This window comes from Bombina bombina, chromosome 3 (genome assembly GCF_027579735.1).
Source record: "Bombina bombina isolate aBomBom1 chromosome 3, aBomBom1.pri, whole genome shotgun sequence".
Lineage (NCBI taxonomy): Eukaryota > Metazoa > Chordata > Amphibia > Anura > Bombinatoridae > Bombina > Bombina bombina.
In genome coordinates, this window is record NC_069501.1 from 1,268,884,417 (window position 1) to 1,268,909,094 (window position 24,678).

The 24,678-nt window shown below is 34.0% G+C and overlaps 1 protein-coding gene across 3 annotated transcripts in view; it reads left to right on the plus strand.

Annotated features, from left to right (window-relative positions):
- ART1 (ADP-ribosyltransferase 1) overlaps positions 1–24,678 on the plus strand; it is a 136,759-nt gene that overhangs the window by 102,510 nt on the left and 9,571 nt on the right. For all 3 annotated transcript variants that reach the window (XM_053708813.1, XM_053708816.1, XM_053708815.1), the window contains exon 4: positions 4,205–4,243. In XM_053708813.1, the coding sequence (XP_053564788.1) occupies positions 4,205–4,243 (39 nt within the window). The remainder of the gene's footprint in view (positions 1–4,204; positions 4,244–24,678) is intronic.

Sequence of the window (24,678 nt, forward strand, 5' to 3'; positions counted from 1 at the left end):
CCTTAAATAATTGATCAAGATAATGAACAAGAACACGGCTAATTTAAAATTCACATATGAATGGAGTTATACAGAAATACATTTTCTGGACCTATGTATTGAAATAAAGGAAGGGAAATTGGAGACTTCAACCCACTTTAAGAAGGTGGACAGCAACAACTATGTCCACAAAACTAGCTGCCACCACCCAAAATGGAATAACAACATCCCTAAAGGACAACTCCTCAGGATGAGAAAAAATTGTTCGAATCTGTCCAAATGGGAAGAGCAGGCACAAATAATAAAATCCAAATTTCTTGATAGAGGATATGACGAAGACATGTTGGATCAGAGAATTGAAGAAGTAAGGAGAATAGAGAGAAATGAACTAACTAAATATATAATAAAATCAACAAAAGAAGAAGATGAAGGAATTCTCAATATTCCGCTTATTACCGAATACAGTGAAAATAAACATATTATCGAAAACATCTTTCGCAAACACTGGGCATTATTGAAAGACGATGATATACTAGGAGAGAAATTACCAACAGAACCAAAATTTGTATACAGGAAAACGAATAATCTGAAGAACAAACTAGCGCCCAGCATACAGAAAAACAAGAAATCAGGAACTAAAGATGTATTTGGGAAAAAGATCAAAGGTTTCTTCCCCTGCCACACCTGTAAGGCTTGTAGATGTGGATTGAATTCCAGTCTTTTAATAGGAAAGAAAAATATAACATTCAAGATTTAATCAGATGTCAAGACAGAGGAGTAGTGTACTTGTTACAATGCTCATGTGGCCTGCAGTATTTGGGACAAACATCAAGAACACTGAAAGACAGGATAAGAGAGCATATTCTTTTGATCGAAAAACTTAACATGGATACAGCCCTATATAGGCATTTTTCAACAAGACATCAAGGTGTAATGATATATGAAAGTGTTAAGAAATATGTTTGCTGTCAAATAAATGGCTTTAAGCTAAATTTTGTAGCTGGAAATAATATTCAGAGTAATACCACTAATTACCTGAGAACCTACTTCCAGCAATTTATTCAAGTCAGAAATTATCCTCAAGATTATGTTTCAAGAGGAGAGATAAATCATATTGCTAGTAATAGAACCGGATTGTAATGTTTCCTTAGCTCAGCTGGAAACACTTAAGCTATCTGTGAGAGCAGCGTTGGAATCTGTGCATAAACTTGTTCAATGCGTGAGTTCATAAGTTTATGTCTGATTACATCAAAGGTTAGACAGTTAGAGATCACGGAGCCTGCAAGTTATCAGAGGGGTTCCAGTGAGTAAATGCAGATACAACAGACAAATAATGTACATCTAAATGTTAGAAAATACTTGCGGTTTGTCTGTACATCCAGATAGATGTGAGGTGAGCATCTCTCTGTTGAATTGTATGCCGGAACTACATCTGGCGTATTGATACCGGATGTAACATTAGTTCTGAAACCAGAGAGTGGAAATCAGTCTCTGAAAACGATGTCTGTTGGAAAATAATGCTAGATGAAATCCAGAGAGCAAGGTTAGCAGTTTAGTTGCAAAAGATTGCTGTAGACTGTGAATGTTGAAATACAATACACGAAAAACACTTTAGAATAACAAACAAAGTAGTGACTTGACTTAGCTGCAGAGTTCTGGTAAACGTCCAAGAGGCTTCAGCACAAAATAATCAAGCAAAGGTGTGCTGTAGGAAGTGAGGTTTTATAGCCAGGTAGAAAGGAAGTGGAATGTCTTAAAGGGATATCACACAAGGGAATATCAAGGACCTCAAATATATTGGGATAGAAAAAGTTACCAAAAACTGGAGAGGAGGTAACTATGAAAAGAAACTATTAACGACAGAATCCAAATGGATTTTCCATTTAGATTGCCTCTACCCCAGAGGGTTAAAAAACAAAGAAGATCTATCCCATCTTTTTAACTTTACTTAGACTTAACTTTTCTTTAAGACCTCAGACTGAATTTACCCCTGAAGGTGAAACAACAAAGAGGATTCATCATACATTTTTAACTTCTCTCAAAGACTATACCCTACTTGGAGATAATGGATCTTATTATAATAAACATGGGGATATGTTTGATCCTACTAATCCCCAACTATTAAATAGGAGTCTTGATATAAAACATGTTCCATCTGATCATCTCTACTTTTCTCTCTCTATTCCCAGAATATGTCTAGGATACATACAACGTCAATTCTGAATATAAAGAAATCAATTACAGTATTTAGATAATTTTCATGGTTCACTTTTAGGAGTCATTTCCTCTTATAATTGACATAGGGTTTACACACAAAAAAATGTACTAAAGTGCCTCTTTTTCTACCGACATGTCAAATGTTAGGTACCTGGTACTCATCTACACCATAGAAACATATGGTCACTAACTCCTATTTTGTTAGCTTTATATGGCTCACACAACTCGTTCTATACAACCCAAGTCTCTTTCTCTTCTGAAGTCTCTTTTTCTTCTGTAATTGTGAGTTACGAACTATCCACAACCTGAAAATTTCTATTCATTTAATGAATATGTTCCCTTTTAGATAACACACTATATGGTTTAAATGGCAAGATATAGAAATAATTTACCCTCAGTTTACAACAACGACTAATGTCGCTCTATGAGACTAAACTTTATATGGTAAGGTATAGAAGTAATCAATCTCATCAAATAATATCTGAGTCCTCAAAGGGATGCCTCTCTGAATGGGAATTACTTTCTCATCATAGGTATAATCGCACCTGAGATACACATCAATATATTAGAGAGATAAAGATAGATGAATATCGAATAAAACTCATCTTACAAATAGCAAGTTTAGAAGTAACTGTTTAAAAGGTATCTAGAATCAGCTAAGTCACCTCTTATCCCAAAACAAATCCCTTTTAATGTAAATATAAGTGAAAGCCTGTAGCTATACTATTTCCCTCATTAGGACAAGTTAGACTATTATGTTGGCAAATATATATGCTGTCCATCAGCTTTAGATCGACAACATTCAAGAAGTAAACAAATGAACACCCAATGAGAATAGTTAACACAAACACACCTATATTCATAGCCTATGGCGCACCGCATTGAAAGTTATACCTGACATTGAATGATATGTGAGGTCCAATAAGACAAGCCGAAAATCGGCTTTTATGATTGGTTTATGATTTTCTCTTTTCTCCGACACTACTAAGGACCGGTTTTGGTAATGACTCAATTTGAAATACATAGCCTTAAAATATAGCTGCATAGATTAAATAACAAATCTTAAACACATTGTTTAAAACTCATCTATAATGAATTAATTCATTCTCTATTCCAAAATAATTCCTTCTTAACATAAATATAAGTGAAAGTTTGTTATAATGGATGCATACAAATTTTGCATATATTATGTGAATTGTTCACTTTTTGTACCACTAGGTGGCGATATTTATGTGTTTATCACAATTGTTTGGTGCCATTATGGCTATTTAAACACTATTATGGATCACAAGAATGTTATCCATTTGTAAGAGCACTATATGGCAGCAGTTTTACAGAATATTATACATTTGTAAGAGCACTATATGGCAGCAGTTTTACAAGAATGTTATACATTTGTAAGAGCACTATATGGCAGCAGTTTTACAAGAATGTTATCCATTAGCAAGAGCACTATATGGCAGTAGTTTTACAAGAATGTTATCCATTAGCAAGAACACTATATGGCAGCAGTTTTACAAGAATGTTATCCATTAGCAAGAACACTAGATGCAGAACTATTTCCTGCCTTGCAGTACTCCTGACACCTACCTAAGTATCAACTTAGTAAATAATACCATGGGAACAAAGCAAATTGAAAAATAAGTACATTGGAAAAATATTTTAAATTCTATGCTCTATTTAAATCACAAAATACAATTTTTGGGTCTTATATCCATTTATGCTTTTTCTTTCCATATGGGCCACTCCTAAAATGCCCCATGGAGCAACATTATGTTTAGGCCCCTACTTTCTGCTTTTTCAGGATAAAATTAATATCAAACTAATTCACAGCCCTAGGAAATAAGCAGGAAAAAAACTACATCTACCAGCATGCAATGGTAAATGATGAGATTAGGGGTTTTTAATCATTAGCCTGTTATCATTATTTGACTTAATTCATATTTGATATTTCTCTTAATGAATGAAGTAATTATTTATTACAACATATAATGCTTGTGTTTTTCAGAAAAACGATGCAAATCCAAACTGTGTCTGTTCAATTCAGGTAAATCAATTTGTCAATCTGATGAAACCTACTGTAGAGCAATTTGCCTTTGTCAGTTCTTTTTGTTATTGTTGTTAATTTAGCAATAAAACCAAATCTCCTTTACCTAGTGCCATAATGACAGACTGATGCACTTGTATCTAATTGAAGCTTATGCAGTACCATATTTCTATTGGCTGTAAGAGTATAAGGATATTGTTACCCAGTGCCATAATGACAAACTGATGCACTTGTATCTTATGCAGTACCGTATTTCTATTGGCTGTAAGAGTATAAGGATATTGTTACCTAGTGCCATAATGACAAACTGATGCACTTGTAGCTTATGCAGTACCGTATTTCTATTGGCTGTAAGAGTATAAGGATATTGTTACCTAGTGCCATAATGACAGACTGATGCACTTGTATCTTATGCAGTACCGTATTTCTATTGGCTGTAAGAGTATAAGGATATTGTTACCTAGTGCCATAATGACAGACTGATGCACTTGTATCTTATGCAGTACCGTATTTCTATTGGCTGTAAGAGTATAAGGGTATTGTTACCTAGTGACATAATGACAAACTGATGCACTTGTATCTTATGCAGTACCGTATTTCTATTGGCTGTAAGAGTATAAGGATATTGTTACCTAGTGCCATAATGACAGACTGATGCACTTGTTTCTTATGCAGTACCGTATTTCTATTGGCTGTAAGAGTATAAGGATATTGTTACCTAGTGCCATAATGACAGACTGATGCACTTGTTTCTTATGCAGTACTGTATTTCTATTGGCTGTAAGAGTATAAGGATATTGTTACCCAGTGCCATAATGACAGACTGATGCACTTGTTTCTTATGCAGTACTGTATTTCTATTGGCTGTAAGAGTATAAGGATATTGTTACCCAGTGACATAATGACAGACTGATGCACTTGTTTCTTATGCAGTACCGTATTTCTATTGGCTGTAAGAGTATAAGGATATTGTTACCTAGTGCCATAATGACAGACTGATGCACTTGTATCTTATGCAGTACCGTATTTCTATTGGCTGTAAGAGTATAAGGGTATTGTTACCTAGTGACATAATGACAAACTGATGCACTTGTATCTTATGCAGTACCGTATTTCTATTGGCTGTAAGAGTATAAGGATATTGTTACCTAGTGCCATAATGACAGACTGATGCACTTGTTTCTTATGCAGTACCGTATTTCTATTGGCTGTAAGAGTATAAGGATATTGTTACCTAGTGCCATAATGACAGACTGATGCACTTGTTTCTTATGCAGTACTGTATTTCTATTGGCTGTAAGAGTATAAGGATATTGTTACCCAGTGCCATAATGACAGACTGATGCACTTGTATCTTATGCAGTACTGTATTTCTATTGGCTGTAAGAGTATAAGGATATTGTTACCTAGTGACATAATGACAGACTGATGCACTTGTTTCTTATGCAGTACCGTATGCAGTACCGTATTTCTATTGGCTGTAAGAGTATAAGGGTATTGTTACCTAGTGACATAATGACAGACTGATGCACTTGTTTCTTATGCAGTACTGTATTTCTATTGGCTGTAAGAGTATAAGGATATTGTTACCTAGTGACATAATGACAGACTGATGCACTTGTATCTTATGCAGTACCGTATTTCTATTGGCTGTAAGAGTATAAGGATATTGTTACCCAGTGCCATAATGACAGACTGATGCACTTGTATCTTATGCAGTATCTTATGCAGTACCGTATTTCTATTGGCTGTAAGAGTATAAGGATATTGTTACCCAGTGCCATAATGACAAACTGATGCACTTGTATCTTATGCAGTACCGTATTTCTATTGGCTGTAAGAGTATAAGGATATTGTTACCCAGTGCCATAATGACAAACTGATGCACTTGTATCTTATGCAGTACCGTATTTCTATTGGCTGTAAGAGTATAAGGATATTGTTACCCAGTGCCATAATGACAGACTGATGCACTTGTATCTTATACAGTACCGTATGCAGTACCGTATTTCTATTGGCTGTAAGAGTATAAGGATATGGTTACCTAGTGACATAATGACAGACTGATGCACTTGTTTCTTATGCAGTACCGTATTTCTATTGGCTGTAAGAGTATAAGGATATTGTTACCCAGTGCCATAATGACAGACTGATGCACTTGTATCTTATGCAGTATCTTATGCAGTACCGTATTTCTATTGGCTGTAAGAGTATAAGGATATTGTTACCCAGTGCCATAATGACAGACTGATGCACTTGTATCTTATGCAGTACCGTATGCAGTACCGTATTTCTATTGGCTGTAAGAGTATAAGGATATTGTTACCCAGTGCCATAATGACAGACTGATGCACTTGTATCTTATGCAGTACCGTATTTCTATTGGATGTAAGAGTATAAGGATATTGTTACCCAGTGCCATAATGACAAACTGATGCACTTGTATCTTATGCAGTATCTTATGCAGTACCGTATTTCTATTGGCTGTAAGAGTATAAGGGTATTGTTACCTAGTGACATAATGACAGACTGATGCACTTGTATCTTATGCAGTACCGTATGCAGTACCGTATTTCTATTGGCTGTAAGAGTATAAGGATATTGTTACCCAGTGCCATAATGACAAACTGATGCACTTGTATCTTATGCAGTATCTTATGCAGTACCGTATTTCTATTGGCTGTAAGAGTATAAGGGTATTGTTACCTAGTGACATAATGACAGACTGATGCACTTGTATCTAACTGAAGCTTATGCAGTACCGTATTTCTATTGGCTGTAAGAGTATAAGGGTATTGTTACCTAGTGCCATAATGACAGACTGATGCACTTGTATCTTATGCAGTACCGTATGCAGTACCGTATTTCTATTGGCTGTAAGAGTATAAGGATATTGTTACCCAGTGCCATAATGACAGACTGATGCACTTGTATCTTATGCAGTACCGTATTTCTATTGGCTGTAAGAATATAAGGATATTGTTACCCAGTGCCATAATGACAGACTGATGCACTTGTATTTTATGCGGTACCGTATTTCTATTGGCTGCAAGAGTATAAGGATATTGTTACCCAGTGACATAATGACAGACTGATGCACTTGTATCTTATGCAGTATCTTATGCAGTATCGTATTTCTATTGGCTGTAAGAGTATAAGGATATTGTTACCCAGTGACATAATGACAGACTGATGCACTTGTATTTTATGCGGTACCGTATTTCTATTGGCTGCAAGAGTATAAGGATATTGTTACCCAGTGACATAATGACAGACTGATGCACTTGTATCTTATGCGGTACCGTATTTCTATTGGCTGTAAGAGTATAAGGATATTGTTACCCAGTGCCATAATGACAAACTGATGCACTTGTATCTTATGCAGTACCGTATTTCTATTGGATGTAAGAGTATCAGGGTATTGTTACCCAATGCCATAATGACAGACTGATGCACTTGTATCTTATGCGGTACCGTATTTCTATTGGCTGTAAGAGTATAAGGATATTGTTACCCAGTGACATAATGACAGACTGATGCACTTGTATCTTATGCAGTACCGTATGCAGTACCGTATTTCTATTGACTGTAAGAATATAAGGATATTGTTACCCAATGCCATAATGACAGACTGATGCACTTGTATCTTATGCAGTACCGTATGCAGTACCGTATTTCTATTGGCTGTAAGAGTATAAGGATATTGTTACCCAGTGCCATAATGACAAACTGATGCACTTGTATCTTATGCAGTATCTTATGCAGTACCGTATTTCTATTGGCTGTAAGAGTATAAGGATATTGTTACCTAGTGCCATAATGACAGACTGATGCACTTGTATCTTATGCAGTACCGTATTTCTATTGGATGTAAGAGTATAAGGATATTGCACATAGCCTAATGTAAGATTAGAAAGAACTCAGTCTGAAGTAATTTATTAACTACCAATTTCCCATCAGGCCTTTCTGGTATAGAACTAGATTACAATAGACATAATGGTGCTATTTTTCTTTGTTCCAGTTAAAAGTGATCCTAAAGCCTTTAGTACCAGTTAGCAGCTATAACCCATGATGCCTTCTACACAATAAATCTCTTTATGCCCAATGTGACTATTCACATCTGTTAATACACCACAACCACAAGTTATCTCTCTCAATCTCCTCCATTGTATCAGCATCTGCTCTCCCAGATCCCGCCAATGCAATTAACCCTTTATTGCACAGACCCTCCACCACAAGTTAACCTCAGAACGGAACTTCCCACTGTTTTAACCTTTACCGCACCAGCTCCCTTACCAATAATAGTCCAATCTTTAATCACCAAAATGTCTTCCTCTCCAGTTCTTCCCAACACACATCCCCCGCTTATGTCTCACCCAACAGCTTTACCTAACTCCATAAGCCTCCATTACCCACGAGAGGGTTTAGTGAAATGTAATATATATATATTTATGTTTCATGTATATACTGAGTAATATGTCTCTTTAATTGTAGGGCAGAGTCTGGTGCAGTAGGAGAGATCACATATAAGATTACTATAGGCATTTATCTAACAGGGCACTAAAGCATTTATTAACCTGGAAAAGCTTTATTTTTGCATCTGCTGCTGTCAATCTGAGTTTATACAGTGGTGATCCTTGTCTTACTGATATGACGCCTGCACCATATTGTGCTTAAAAGGCAGCTTTGTATCACTATATACACTGTATCATGTACATATACAGCCTCATATCATTATACTGATACACTATATACACTGTATACACTATATCATGTACAACTGCAGCCTCATATCATTATACTGATACACTATATACACTATATCATGTACAACTGCAGCCTCATATCATTATACTGATACACTATATACACTGTATCATGTACATATGCAGCCTCATATCATTATACTGATACACTATATACACTGTATCATGTACAACTGCAGCCTCATATTATTATACTGATACACTATATACACTGTATCATGTACAACTGCAGCCTCATATAATTATACTGATACACTATATACACTGTATCATTTACATATGCAGCCTCATATCATTATACTGATACACTATATACATTGTATCATGTACATATGCAGCCTTATATCATTATACTGATACACTATATACACTGTATCCTGTACACATGCAGCCTCATATCATTATACTGATACACTATATACACTGTATCATGTACATAAGCAGCCTCATATCATTATACTGATACACTATATACACTGTATCATGTACATATGCAGCCTCATATCATTATGCTGATACACTATATACACTGTATCATGTACATATGCAGCCTCATATCATTATGCTGATACACTATAAACATTGTATCATGTACATATGCAGCCTCATATCATTATACTGATACACTATATAATGTACATATGCAGCCTCATATCATTATACTGATACACTATATACACTGTATCATGTACATATGCAGCCTCATATCATTATACTGATACACTATATACACTGTATCATGCACATATGCAGCCTCATATTATTATACTGATACACTATATACACTGTATCATGTACAACTGCAGCCTTATATCATTATACTGATACACTATATACACTGTATCATGTACATATGCAGCCTCATATTATTATACTGATACACTATATACACTGTATCATTTACATATGCAGCCTCATATCATTATACTGATACACTATATACACTGTATCATGTACATATGCAGCCTCATATCATTATACTGATACACTATATACACTGTATCATGTACATATGCAGCCTCATATCATTATACTGATACACTATATACACTGTATCATGTACATATGCAGCCTCATATCATTATACTGATACACTATATACACTGTATCATGTACATATGCAGCCTCATATCATTATACTGAAACACTATATACACTGTATCATGTACATATGTAGCCTCATATCATTATACTGATACACTATATACACTGTATCATGTACAACTGCAGCCTCATATCATTATACTGATACACTATATACACTGTATCATGTACATATGCAGCCTCATATCATTATACTGATACACTATATACACTGTATCATGTACACATGCAGCCTCATATCATTATACTGATACACTATATACACTGTATCATGTACAACTGCAGCCTCATATCATTATACTGATACACTATATACACTGTATCATGTACACATGCAGCCTCATATCATTATACTGATACACTATATACACTATATCATGTACATATGCAGCCTCATATCATTATACTGATACACTGTATACACTGTATACACTATATCATGTACAACTGCAGCCTCATATCATTATACTGATACACTATATACACTGTATCATGTACAACTACAGCCTCATATCATTATACTGATACACTATATACATTGTATCATGTACATATGCAGCCTCATATCATTATACTGATACACTATATACACTGTATCATGTACATATGCAGCCTCATATCATTATACTGATACACTATATACACTGTATCATGTACAACTGCAGCCTTATATCATTATACTGATACACTATATACACTGTATCATGTACAACTGCAGCCTTATATCATTATACTGATACACTATATACACTGTATCATGTACAACTGAAGCCTCATATCATTATACTGATACACTATATACACTGAATCATGTACAACTGAAGCCTCATATAATTATACTGATACACTATATACACTGAATCATGTACAACTGAAGCCTCATATCATTATACTGATACACTATATACACTGTATCATGTACATAGGCAGCCTCATATCATTATACTAATACACTATATACACTGTATCATGTACATATGCAGCCTCATATCATTATACTGATACACTATATACACTGTATCATGTACATATGCAGCCTCATATTATTATACTGTTACACTATATACACTGTATCATGTACATATGCAGCCTCATATCATTATACTGATACACTATATACACTGTATCATGTACACATGCAGCCTCATATCATTATACTGATACACTATATACACTGTATCATGTACATATGCAGCCTCATATCATTATACTGATACACTATATACACTGTATCATGTACATATGCAGCCTCATATCATTATACTGATACACTATATACACGGTATCATGTACATATGCAGCCTCATATTATTATACTGATACACTATATACACTGTATCATGTACAACTGCATCCTCATATTATTATACTGATACACTATATACACTGTATCATGTACATATGCAGCCTTATATCATTATACTGATACACTATATACACTGTATTATTTACAACTGCAGCCTCATATCATTATGCTAATACACTATATACACTATATCATGTACAACTACAGCCTCATATCATTATACTGATACACTATATACATTGTATCATGTACATATGCAGCCTCATATTATTATACTGTTACACTATATACACTGTATCATGTACATATGCAGCCTCATATCATTATACTGATACACTATATACACTGTATCATGTACAACTGCAGCCTCATATTATTATACTGATACACTATATACACGGTATCATGTACAACTCCAGCCTCATATAATTATACTGATACACTATATACACTGTATCATTTACATATGCAGCCTCATATCATTATACTGATACACTATATACACTGTATCATGTACATATGCAGCCTCATATCATTATACTGATACACTATATACACTGTATCATGTACAACTGCAGCCTCATATCATTATACTGATACACTATATACACTGCATCATGTACATATGCAGCCTCATATCATTATACTGATACACTATATACACTGTATCATGTACAACTGCAGCCTCATATCATTATACTGATACACTATATACACTGCATCATGTACATATGCAGCCTCATATCATTATACTGATACACTATATACACTGTATCATGTACATATGCAGCCTCATATCATTATACTGATACACTATATACACTGTATCATGTACAACTGCAGCCTCATATCATTATACTGATACACTATATACACTGTATCATGTACATATGCAGCCTCATATCATTATACTGATACACTATATACACTGTATCAGGGATGTGCACTCATAGGAGGCAGGGGAGGCAGTGCCTACCCTGCCATATGTGGCCAAAGCTTAATTAAATTTTAATTAAAACATAAAAAAAAGTCCAAAAAAATATATTTCCCCCCCCATGTAATGCTATGGAGAGGCAGGTACAGGAACGCTTCTCTCCATTGCAGTACATGGGTCAAAGGAAAAGCTGTGCTGCAGCGCCACCTGTGTTCTGCCAATATATTAGCAGCAACAATTGGGACCAATAGGAGGCACCCCTCTTGATGCCTCCTAGCAAGTGAAGGATATATAGATTAATCAGGAGGATGCACTGAGCTGGGTCATGTGACACAACTGGAAGCTGAGGTAACCTAAGAACAGATGACACCAAGCAGAAGAGTAAAGTAGTATTCTACATCTCTTGTGATTCACAAATTGTGTTCAGATATAGCTCATTAACAGGGGGGGAACAGTAAGTGAGCATAACCCAATACTGACAGGAAGTCAAAGGGTCAATTCAAATTTAAATCCATAATTTAAAACCCAGAGTTTGAAATTAAGTGTGCAGTGTCCACATTATTTAAAATTAAGTTTTTGACATTGAATATTGCTAAGCCTCCCTTTTTCATGGTTATTTTATTTAATTAGGTACAAACTCCATATATGTTATGTATGTTCAGTCAGAGGATGCAGTATCTATTTTTATTTTTATTTGTGTCTCCATTTATTTAAAGACTGCTGTTAAAGGGCCATTATACACTAATTTTTTCTTTGCATAAATGTTTTGTAGATGATCTATTTATAAAGCCCATAAAGTTTTTTTTTTTTTTAAATGTATAATTTTGCTTATTTTTAAATAACATTACTCTGATTTTCAGACTCCTAACCAAGCCCCAAAGTTTTATTTGAATACCGTCAGCTACCTTCTCCAGCTTGCTCCTGTTTGTGTAAAGGGTCTTTTCATATGCAAAAGAAGGGGGAGGGGGGAGTGTCTTATTTCCCACTTGCAGTGGGCTTTCCAACTGCCTTTTCAACAGAGCTAAACTGAAAGCTTGTAAGTACGTTTTTAAACCATTTTATACTGGATTTTTATATCAGTATCTGTGCATCTTATTCTTTATAGTAGTGTCTATTACATGCAGTTATATGAAAATGAGTGTATACTGTCCCTTTAACTTGTAATTCACAAATCAATTGAAAGCTGTTGCATTGTGTTTTTAATATGTGCTGCTTTTATACAAGTTTATATTAATAAAAAGGAGATAATGAGTCATTTAAAAAATATATGTAATTATTGCAGTTAAATGTTTTTAGAAATAATGCCACTGTAAAGTAACTGGTTAAACACATAGTCAAATGGAGACATTTAAAATTAAACTTTCATGATTGAGGTAGAGCATGCTATTTTAATAGACTTTTCTAGTTATGTATATTTTAAGGGTTAACATCAACTGGGACTGGCCCCATGTCAGCAAATCAAATTAGTTTTTGAAAGGAACATAAAAGTCATAATTACATTTCCATCATTCAGATAGAAATTGCACAAAAAAATAAATAAACTTTCTATTTTACTTTTATTTTTATGTACTTCATTCTTTTGGTATCCTTTGGTGTTCTTTGTTGAAGAGCATACCTAAGTGGGATGTGCACATGCGTTTCTTGAACACCATATTGCAGCAGCTTTGTTGGCAGTATTGATAACTTGTCCTTTATGTAAAACTTGTATGGTAAATTATTTCTATTTTTACAATACAGTAGTGAGTAGAGAAGAGATTGTGTATCATTCTAATTGCTTAGTAACTGGCACTGTGCCACAGAATTGTGTGAGTGTGTATGTGAGCAGAGTGTGTGTGGGTGTCAGTGAGCAGAGTATGTGTGCTTTATTCTCCAGGTAATCGATACATTTCTGATGAGCTGGTGCTTTAGTGCAGTGTTTCTCAACAATGGTCCTCAAGTACCCCCAACAGGCCAGGTTTTCATTATAGCTGAATCTGTGCACAGGTGAAGTAATCAGCTGATCAGTAACTCAGTAGTTACTAACTTGCTCTCACCCATCACCTGATTATGTCACCTGTGCACTGGTTCAGCTATCATTTAAACCTGCCCTGTTGGGGGTACTTGCGGCCCTCTGTACATGTGTTTCTCCAGCGTATCATATCTAGTGCCTCACCAGCCTCTGACCTCACTGCACGTCACTGCACTGTATCATGTACATATGCAGCCTTATATCATTATACTGATACACTATATACACTGTATCATGTACATATGCAGCCTCATATCATTATACTGATACACTATATACACTGTATCATGTACATATGCAGCCTCATATCATTATACTAATACACTATATACACTGTATCATGTACAACTGCAGCCTCATATTATTATACTGATACACTATATACACTGTATCATGTACAACTGCAGCCTCATATCATTATACTGATACACTATATACACTGTATCATGTACAACTGCAGCCTCATATTATTATACTGATACACTATATACACTGTATCATGTACAACTGCAGCCTCATATTATTATACTGATACACTATATACACTGTATCATGTACAACTGCAGCCTTATATCATTATACTGATACACTATATACACTGTATCATGTACACATGCAGCCTCATATCATTATACTGATACACTATATACACTGTATCATGTACAACTGCAGCCTCATATTATTATACTGATACACTATATACACTGTATCATGTACATATACAGCCTCATATCATTATACTGATACACTATATACACTGTATCATGTACAACTGCAGCCTCATATCATTATGCTAATACACTATATACGCTGTATCATGTACATATGCAGCCTCATATTATTATACTGATACACTATATACGCTGTATCATGTACATATGCAGCCTCATATCATTATACTGATACACTATATACACTGTATCATGTACAACTGCAGCCTCATATTATTATACTGATACACTAAATACACTGTATCATGTACATAAGCAGCCTCATATCATTATACTGATACACTATATACACTGTATCATGTACAACTGCAGCCTCATATAATTATACTGATACACTATATACACTGTATCATGTACATAAGCAGCCTCATATCATTATACTGATACACTATATACACTGTATCATGTACAACTGCAGCCTCATATCATTATACTGATACACTATATACACTGTATCATGTACATATGCAGCCTCATATCATTATACTGATACACTATATACACTGTATCATGTACATATGCAGCCTCATATCATTATACTGATACACTATATACACTGTATCATGTACATATGCAGCCTCATATCATTATACTGGTACACTATATACACTATATCGTACATATGCAGGCTCATATCATTATACTGATACACTATATACACTATATCATGTACATATGCAGCCTCATATCATTATACTGATACACTATATACACTATATCATGTACACATGCAGCCTCATATCATTATACTGATACACTATATACACTGTATCATGTACACATGCAGCCTCATATCATTATACTAATACACTATATACACTGTATCATGTACATATGCAGCCTCATATCATTATACTGATACACTATATACACTGTATCATGCACATATGCAGCCTCATATCATTATACTGGTACACTATATACACTATATCGTACATATGCAGGCTCATATCATTATACTGATACACTATATACACTATATCATGTACATATGCAGCCTCATATCATTATACTGATACACTATATACACTATATCATGTACACATGCAGCCTCATATCATTATACTGATACACTATATACACTGTATCATGTACACATGCAGCCTCATATCATTATACTAATACACTATATACACTGTATCATGCACATATGCAGCCTCATATCATTATACTGATACACTATATACACTGTATCATGCACATATGCAGCCTCATATCATTATACTGATACACTATATACACTGTATCATGTACATATGCAACCTCATATCATTATACTGATACACTATATACACTGTATCATGTACATATGCAGCCTCATATCATTATACTGATACACTATATACACTGTATCATGCACATATGCAGCCTCATATCATTATACTGAAACACTATATACACTGTATCATGTACATATGTAGCCTCATATCATTATACTGATACACTATATACACTGTATCATGTACATATGCAGCCTCATATCATTATACTGATACACTATATACACTGTATCATGTACATATGCAGCCTCATATCATTATACTGATACACTATATACACTGTATCATGTACATATGCAGCCTCATATCATTATACTGATACACTATATACACTGTATCATGTACAACTACAGCCTCATATCATTATACTGATACACTATATACACTATATCATGTACATATGCAGCCTCATATCATTATACTGATACACTATATACACTGTATCATGTACATATGCAGCCTCATATCATTATACTGATACACTATATACACTGTATCATGTACATATGCAGCCTCATATCATTATACTGATACACTATATACACTGTATCATGTACACATGCAGCCTCATATCATTATACTGATACACTATATACACTGTATCATGTACATATGCAGCCTCATATCATTATACTGAAACACTATATACACTGTATCATGTACATATGCAGCCTCATATCATTATACTGATACACTATATACACTGTATCATGTACAACAGCAGCCTCATATCATTATACTGATACACTATATACACTGTATTATGTACATATGCAGCCTCATATCATTATACTGATACACTATATACACTGTATTATGTACATATTCAGCCTCATATCATTATACTGATACACTATATACACTGTATAATGTACATATGCAGCCTCATATCATTATACTGATACACTATATACACTGTATTATGTACAACTACAGCCTCATATCATTATACTGATACACTATATACACTGTATCATGTACAACTGCAGCCTCATATCATTATACTGATACACTATATACACTGTATCATTTACATATGCAGCCTCATATCATTATACTGATACACTATATACACTGTATCATGTACATATGCAGCCTCATATCATTATACTGATACACTATATACACTGTATCATGTACATATGCAGCCTCATATCATTATACTGATACACTATATACACTGTATCATGTACATATGCAGTCTCATATCATTATACTGATACACTATATACACTGTATCATGTACAACTACAGCCTCATATCATTATACTGATACACTATATACACTGTATCATGTACATATGCAGCCTTATATCATTATACTGATACACTATATACACTGTATCATGTACATATGCAGCCTCATATCATTATACTGATACACTATATACACAGTATCATGTACATATGCAGCCTCATATCATTATACTGATACACTATATACACTGTATCATGTACAACTGCAGCCTCATATCATTATACTGATACACTATATACACTGTATCATGTACAACTGCAGCCTCATATCATTATACTGATACACTATATACACTGTATCATGTACACATGCAGCCTCATATCATTATACTGATACACTATATACACTGTATCATGTACATATGCAGCCTCATATCATTATACTGATACACTATATACACTGTGTCATGTACACATGCAGCCTCATATCATTATACTGATACACTATATACACTGTATCATGTACATATGCAGCCTCATATCATTATACTGATACACTATATACACTGTATCATGTACATATGCAGCCTCATATCATTATACTGATACACTATATACACTGTATCATGTACAACTGCAGCCTTATATCATTATACTGATACACTATATACACTGTATCATGTACAACTGCAGCCTTATATCATTATACTGATACACTATATACACTGTATCATGTACAACTGCAGCCTTATATCATTATACTGATACACTATATACACTGTATCATGTACATATGCAGCCTCATATCATTATACTGATACACTATATACACTGTATCATGTACATATGCAGCCTCATATCATTATACTGATACACTATATACACTGTATCATGTACATATGCAGCCTCATATCATTATACTGATACACTATATACACTGTGTCATGTACACATGCAGCCTCATATCATTATACTGATACACTATATACACTGTATCATGTACAACTGCAGCCTCATATCATTATACTGATACACTATATACACTGTATCATGTACATATGCAGCCTTATATCATTATACTGATACACTATATACACTGTATCATGTACATATGCAGCCTCATATCATTATACTGATACACTATATACACTGTATCATGTACATATGCAGCCTTATATCATTATACTGATACACTATATACACTGTATCATGTACATATGCAGCCTCATATCATTATACTGATACACTATATACACTGTATCATGTACATATGCAGCCTCATATCATTATACTTATACACTATATACACCGTATCATGTACATATGCAGCCTCATATCATTATACTGATACACTATATACACTGTATCATGTACATATGCAGTGTTGGATAAATAGGAGCGTCTAAGGCTTAGGTATAAACAGGAATCGTACTTTGATTAAAAATACATTAATTTATTACACCATCTCAATACGAACAAAAATATTAAAATATTAAAATGAGTACGACCATTGATTGGAACAAGTTATTTGGACCCTTGTTAGAGGATCTTAGCTCAATTGAATCAGTCTCTCTTCTGGTTGTAACAGATATAGAGATTAAAACTGGTGCTTAATCACAATAAGAAATTACAATAAAAATTAAACAATACTGTGCTTGATCACAATAGTAAATTAACTTAGCTTAGTTACACAACATATAGTACATATAATGTGACAAGATAGTGAAAATCAGTGATTATAATGCTGACGTGGAAAACTGTGATCTAAAAATATGGTACCAAACAACAAGTGGTTGAAAAAATCCAAAGATATTCAAATAGTCAAAAAATCGAAAAATCAAAAAAAATGAAAAAATAAAAGACAAAACCGGTTTGTCAAAAAAGTGAATTATAATTGTGTTATGCTTAAAAAGATATGTGATAAATTATGTCACAATAGTGAAAGTGATTCTAATCAATTCCACAATCAACCATAATACAGACTCCTAATAGGAAAAGATTCTCATATAGTAAGCTATGACGTTGGCCCAAAAGACAAATCAAAAAAACAAAAAACAATATGGTAGCAATATTCTTGTTTCCAATATAGGCTAAACGAATTGCAATTTTGCTGGCAATAATTACAAATATGTCATGAATTACTAAAAAATACAATTTAAAATACACAAAATATAAAAAAAATACAGATTCTATAAAATGTCCAAGAGATTAGTCCATTTGGGAATAATCCAAACTGGGGAAACTGTGGGAGAGATAAAAACAATATCCTTAGGGGCTGTCCTGATCCAGAATCCTAGTCTTTACAACATGGACCTGAAAACAAAAACAGAAAAAAATCCTCACATCAAGGGCCTATAGGATAAAGTCTAATGGTAATCAAACTTACCCCAAAAGCCAAATGTCCTGGTACTAATGAAGCCTCACAAATCTCTACGTGTTTCGGCCCTGCAGCGGAGCCTTTCTCAAGATATAATGAGGCTATGATATGACTAAACTTATATACCCCATGTTTGGGGAGTTTCTAAATCAAATTGTGCCAAATTTCAAATTCCGGCGGTAAAAATTGCCGCCAAACGCTTATCGCGTCATTTCCCCGCTAAACCGGATATCCGTTTCACAGATACTTCCGGTTGCGTCATTTCCGGTAGCTGCGGTCGACTTCCGGTTTAATGTACTTCCGGCGGACGCGCTACCATTTTGGATATTGGCAAAGAATTATTGGCAAAAAATTATTGGCGAAAAAATTATTTGCAAAAAATTATGTTATCGGTTAACCGGCTGGATATTATATTCTATAGAAGAAAAAAGGGGGATATGTAAATTGTTTCTATACTTAAATTTGAGCTAGATTTTAGGCTCATGGATACCAGGATACACAGGTTTCGAACATAATATTAATTACATTGATACACGGTGTAGTGACGGGCTTATAAAATACTATGCTTACAAAATGGGAATATATGTAGGTATCTGGGACCATAATAAATTGATTGATGAAAGTAGGATAGGATTCAGGATTCGATGGCTTCATGATGATAAGTGTGGCACTATTGATTAAAGAACATGCAATACTGGATTCATATATAAAAAAAAACAATTTAAAGGGAATGTCAGTTTACAGGGATAACTTTGGGATACCGGTGCAGGGGGATGCCTTTGTGCTATTGGAATAGATGTACTATCTCAAAACTGGCATTATGTCCTTTTGGATAGATGCAGTCTAAGTTGAATATCCACTTCGATTCTATCTTCAACATTTTACTTTCCATATTTCCACCCCTCCAATCCTTATTGAGTTTACAAATCCCCATTATTCTGAAACTTGTGTTGTTTCCCCCATGTATTTCTTTAAAATGTTTGTAGAGAGGCAAGTCTATTTTACCCCATTTTATCTGTAGTAAGTGTTCGCGGATTCTATCCTTCAATTTTCTGGTGGTCTGTCCGACATATTGCAGACCACAACCGCATTCAATTAGGTAAACCACAAACTTGTCTGTACATCTGATGGTTTGTTTAACTTGGAATACTTCATTAGTTACTTTAGATTTCAGGCATCATGAAGCCATCAAATCCTGAATCCTCTATAAAATATGAATTGAACCTAATGTTTTTATCATCAGATATATATATATATATATATTTTAATCTGTATATAAAGGTCGATCATGGTGTCAGATACCCCACAAGTATGTCTATCCAACTGTCTAGAATATTTGTTAAATTGATCGCTTGCCTCCCACAAATAACCACTAGTGTGAATAATAGAGAGGTTGATACTGATTAAGTTTTAATTGAGGTTTTTTATATGTTTTTTATATATTTATGCTACTTTCATCAATCAATTTATTATGATCCCAGATACCTACATGTATTCCCATTTTGTAATCCAATTAAGCATAGTATTTTATAAGCCCGTCACTACACCGTGTCTCGATGTAATTAATATTATGTTCGAAACCTGTGTATCCTGGTATCCATGAGCCTAAAATCTAGCTCAAATTTAAGTATAGAAACAATTTACATATCCCCCTTTTTTCTTCTATTGAATATAATTTCCAGCCGGTTAACCGATAGCATAATTTTTTGCAATTAATTTTTTCGCCAATAATTTTTTGCCAATAATTCTTTGCCAATATCCAAAATGGTAGCGCGTCCGCCGGAAGTACATTAAACCGGAAGTCGACTGCAGCTACCGGAAATGACGCAACCGGAAGTATCTGTTAAAACGGATATCCGGTTTAGCGGGGAAATGACGCGATAAGCGTTTGGCGGCAATTTTTACCGCCGGAATTCGAAATTTGGCACAATTTGATTTAGAAACTCCCCAAACATGGGGTATATAAGTTTAGTCATATCATAGCCTCATTATATCTTGAGAAAGGCTCCGCTGCAGGGCCGAAACGCGTAGAGATTTGTGAGGCTTCATTAGTACCAGGACATTTGGCTTTTGGGGTAAGTTTGATTACCATTAGACTTTATCCTATAGGCCCTTTATGTGAGGATTTTTTCTGTTTTTGTTTTCAGGTCCATGTTGTAAAGACTAGGATTCTGGATCAGGACAGCCCCTAAGGATATTGTTTTTATCTCTCCCACAGTTTCCCCAGTTTGGATTATTCCCAAATGGACTAATCTCTTGGACATTTTATCTGTATTTTTTTTAATATTTTGTGTATTTAATATTTATATTTTGTGTATTTTAAATTGTATTTTTTAGTAATTCATGACATATTTGTAAGTTATTGCCAGCAACATTGCAATTCGTTTAGCCTATATTGGAAACAAGAATATTGCTACCATATTGTTTTTTGTTTTTTTGATTTGTCTTTTGGGCCAACATCATAGCTTACTATATGAGAATCTTTTCCTATTAGGAGTCTGTATTATGGTTGATTGTGGAATTGATTAGAATCACTTTCACTATTGTGACATAATTTATCACATATCTTTTTAAGCATAACACAATTATAATTCACTTTTTTGACAAACCGGTTTTGTCTTTTATTTTTTCATTTTTTCTGATTTTTCAATTTTTTGACTATTTGAATATCTTTGGATTTTTTCAACCACTTTTTGTTTGGTACCATATTTTTAGATCACAGTTTTCCACGTCAGCATTATAATCACTGATTTTCACTATCTTGTCACATTATATGTACTATATGTTGTGTAACTAAGCTAAGTTAATTTACTATTGTGATCAAGCACAGTATTGTTTAATTTTTATTGTAATTTCTTATTGTGATTAAGCACCTGTTTTAATCTCTATATCTGTTACAACCAGAAGAGAGACTGATTCAATTGAGCTAAGATCCTCTAACAAGGGTCCAAATAACTTGTTCCAATCAATGGTCGTATTCATTTTAATATTTTAATATTTTTGTTCATATTGAGATGGTGTAATAAATTAATGTATTTTTAATCAAAGTGCGATTCCTGTTTATACCTAAGCCTTAGGCGCTCCTATTTATCCTACACTGCTATCACTCCTAGACCTAATAGGGGGTCTTCCTAATAGTGTAGCCGGTATATAGTCTTAGGCGCTGTCCGCCCTCCCATCCATATTCATGTACATATGCAGTATTATACTGATACACTATATACACTGTATCATGTACACATTCAGCCTCATATCATTATACTGATACACTATATACACTGCATCATGTACACATGCAGCCTCATATCATTATACTGATACACTATATACACTGTATCATGTACATATGCAGCCTCATATCATTATACTGATACACTATATACACTGTATCATGTACATATGCAGCCTTATATCATTATACTATTTCACTATATACACTGTATCATGTACATATGCAGCCTCATATCATTATACTGATACACTATATACACTGTATCATGTACATATGCAGCCTCATATCATTATACTGATACACTATATACACTGTATCATGTACATATGCAGCCTTATATCATTATACTATTTCACTATATACACTGTATCATGTACATATGCAGCCTCATATCATTATACTGATACACTATATACACTGTATCATGTACATATGCAGCCTCATATCATTATACTGATACACTATATACACTGTATCATGTACAACTGCAGCCTCATATCATTATATTGATACACTATATACACTGTATCATGTACATATGCAGCCTCATATCATTATACTGATACACTATATACACTGTATCATGTACAACTGCAGCCTCATATCATTATACTGATACACTATATACACTGTATCATGTACAACTGCAGCCTTATATCATTATACTGATACACTATATACACTGTATCATGTACAACTGCAGCCTCATATCATTATACTAATACACTATATACACTGTATCATGTACAACTACAGCCTTATATCATTATACTGATACACTATATACACTGTATCATGTACAACTGCAGCCTCATATCATTATACTGATACACTATATACACTGTATCATGTACAACTGCAGCCTTATATCATTATACTGATACACTATATACACTGTATCATGTACATATGCAGCCTTATATCATTATACTGATACACTATATACACTGTATCATGTACAACTGCAGCCTCATATCATTATACTGATACACTATATACACTGTATCATGTACATATGCAGCCTCATATAATTATACTGATACACTATATACACTGTATCATGTACATATGCAGCCTCATATAATTATACTGATACACTATATACACTGTATCATGTACATATGCAGCCTCATATCATTATACTAATACACTATATACACTGTATCATGTACATATGCAGCCTTATATCATTATACTGATACACTATATACACTGTATCATGTACAACTGCAGCCTCATATCATTATACTGATACACTATATACACTTTATCATGTACATATGCAGCCTCATATCATTATACTGATACACTATATACACTGTATCATGTACATATGCAGCCTCATATCATTATACTGATACACTATATACACTGTATCATGTACATATGCAGCCTCATATCATTATACTGATACACTATATACACTGTATCCTGTACACATGCAGCCTTATATCATTATACTGATACACTATATACACTGTATCATGCACATATGCAGCC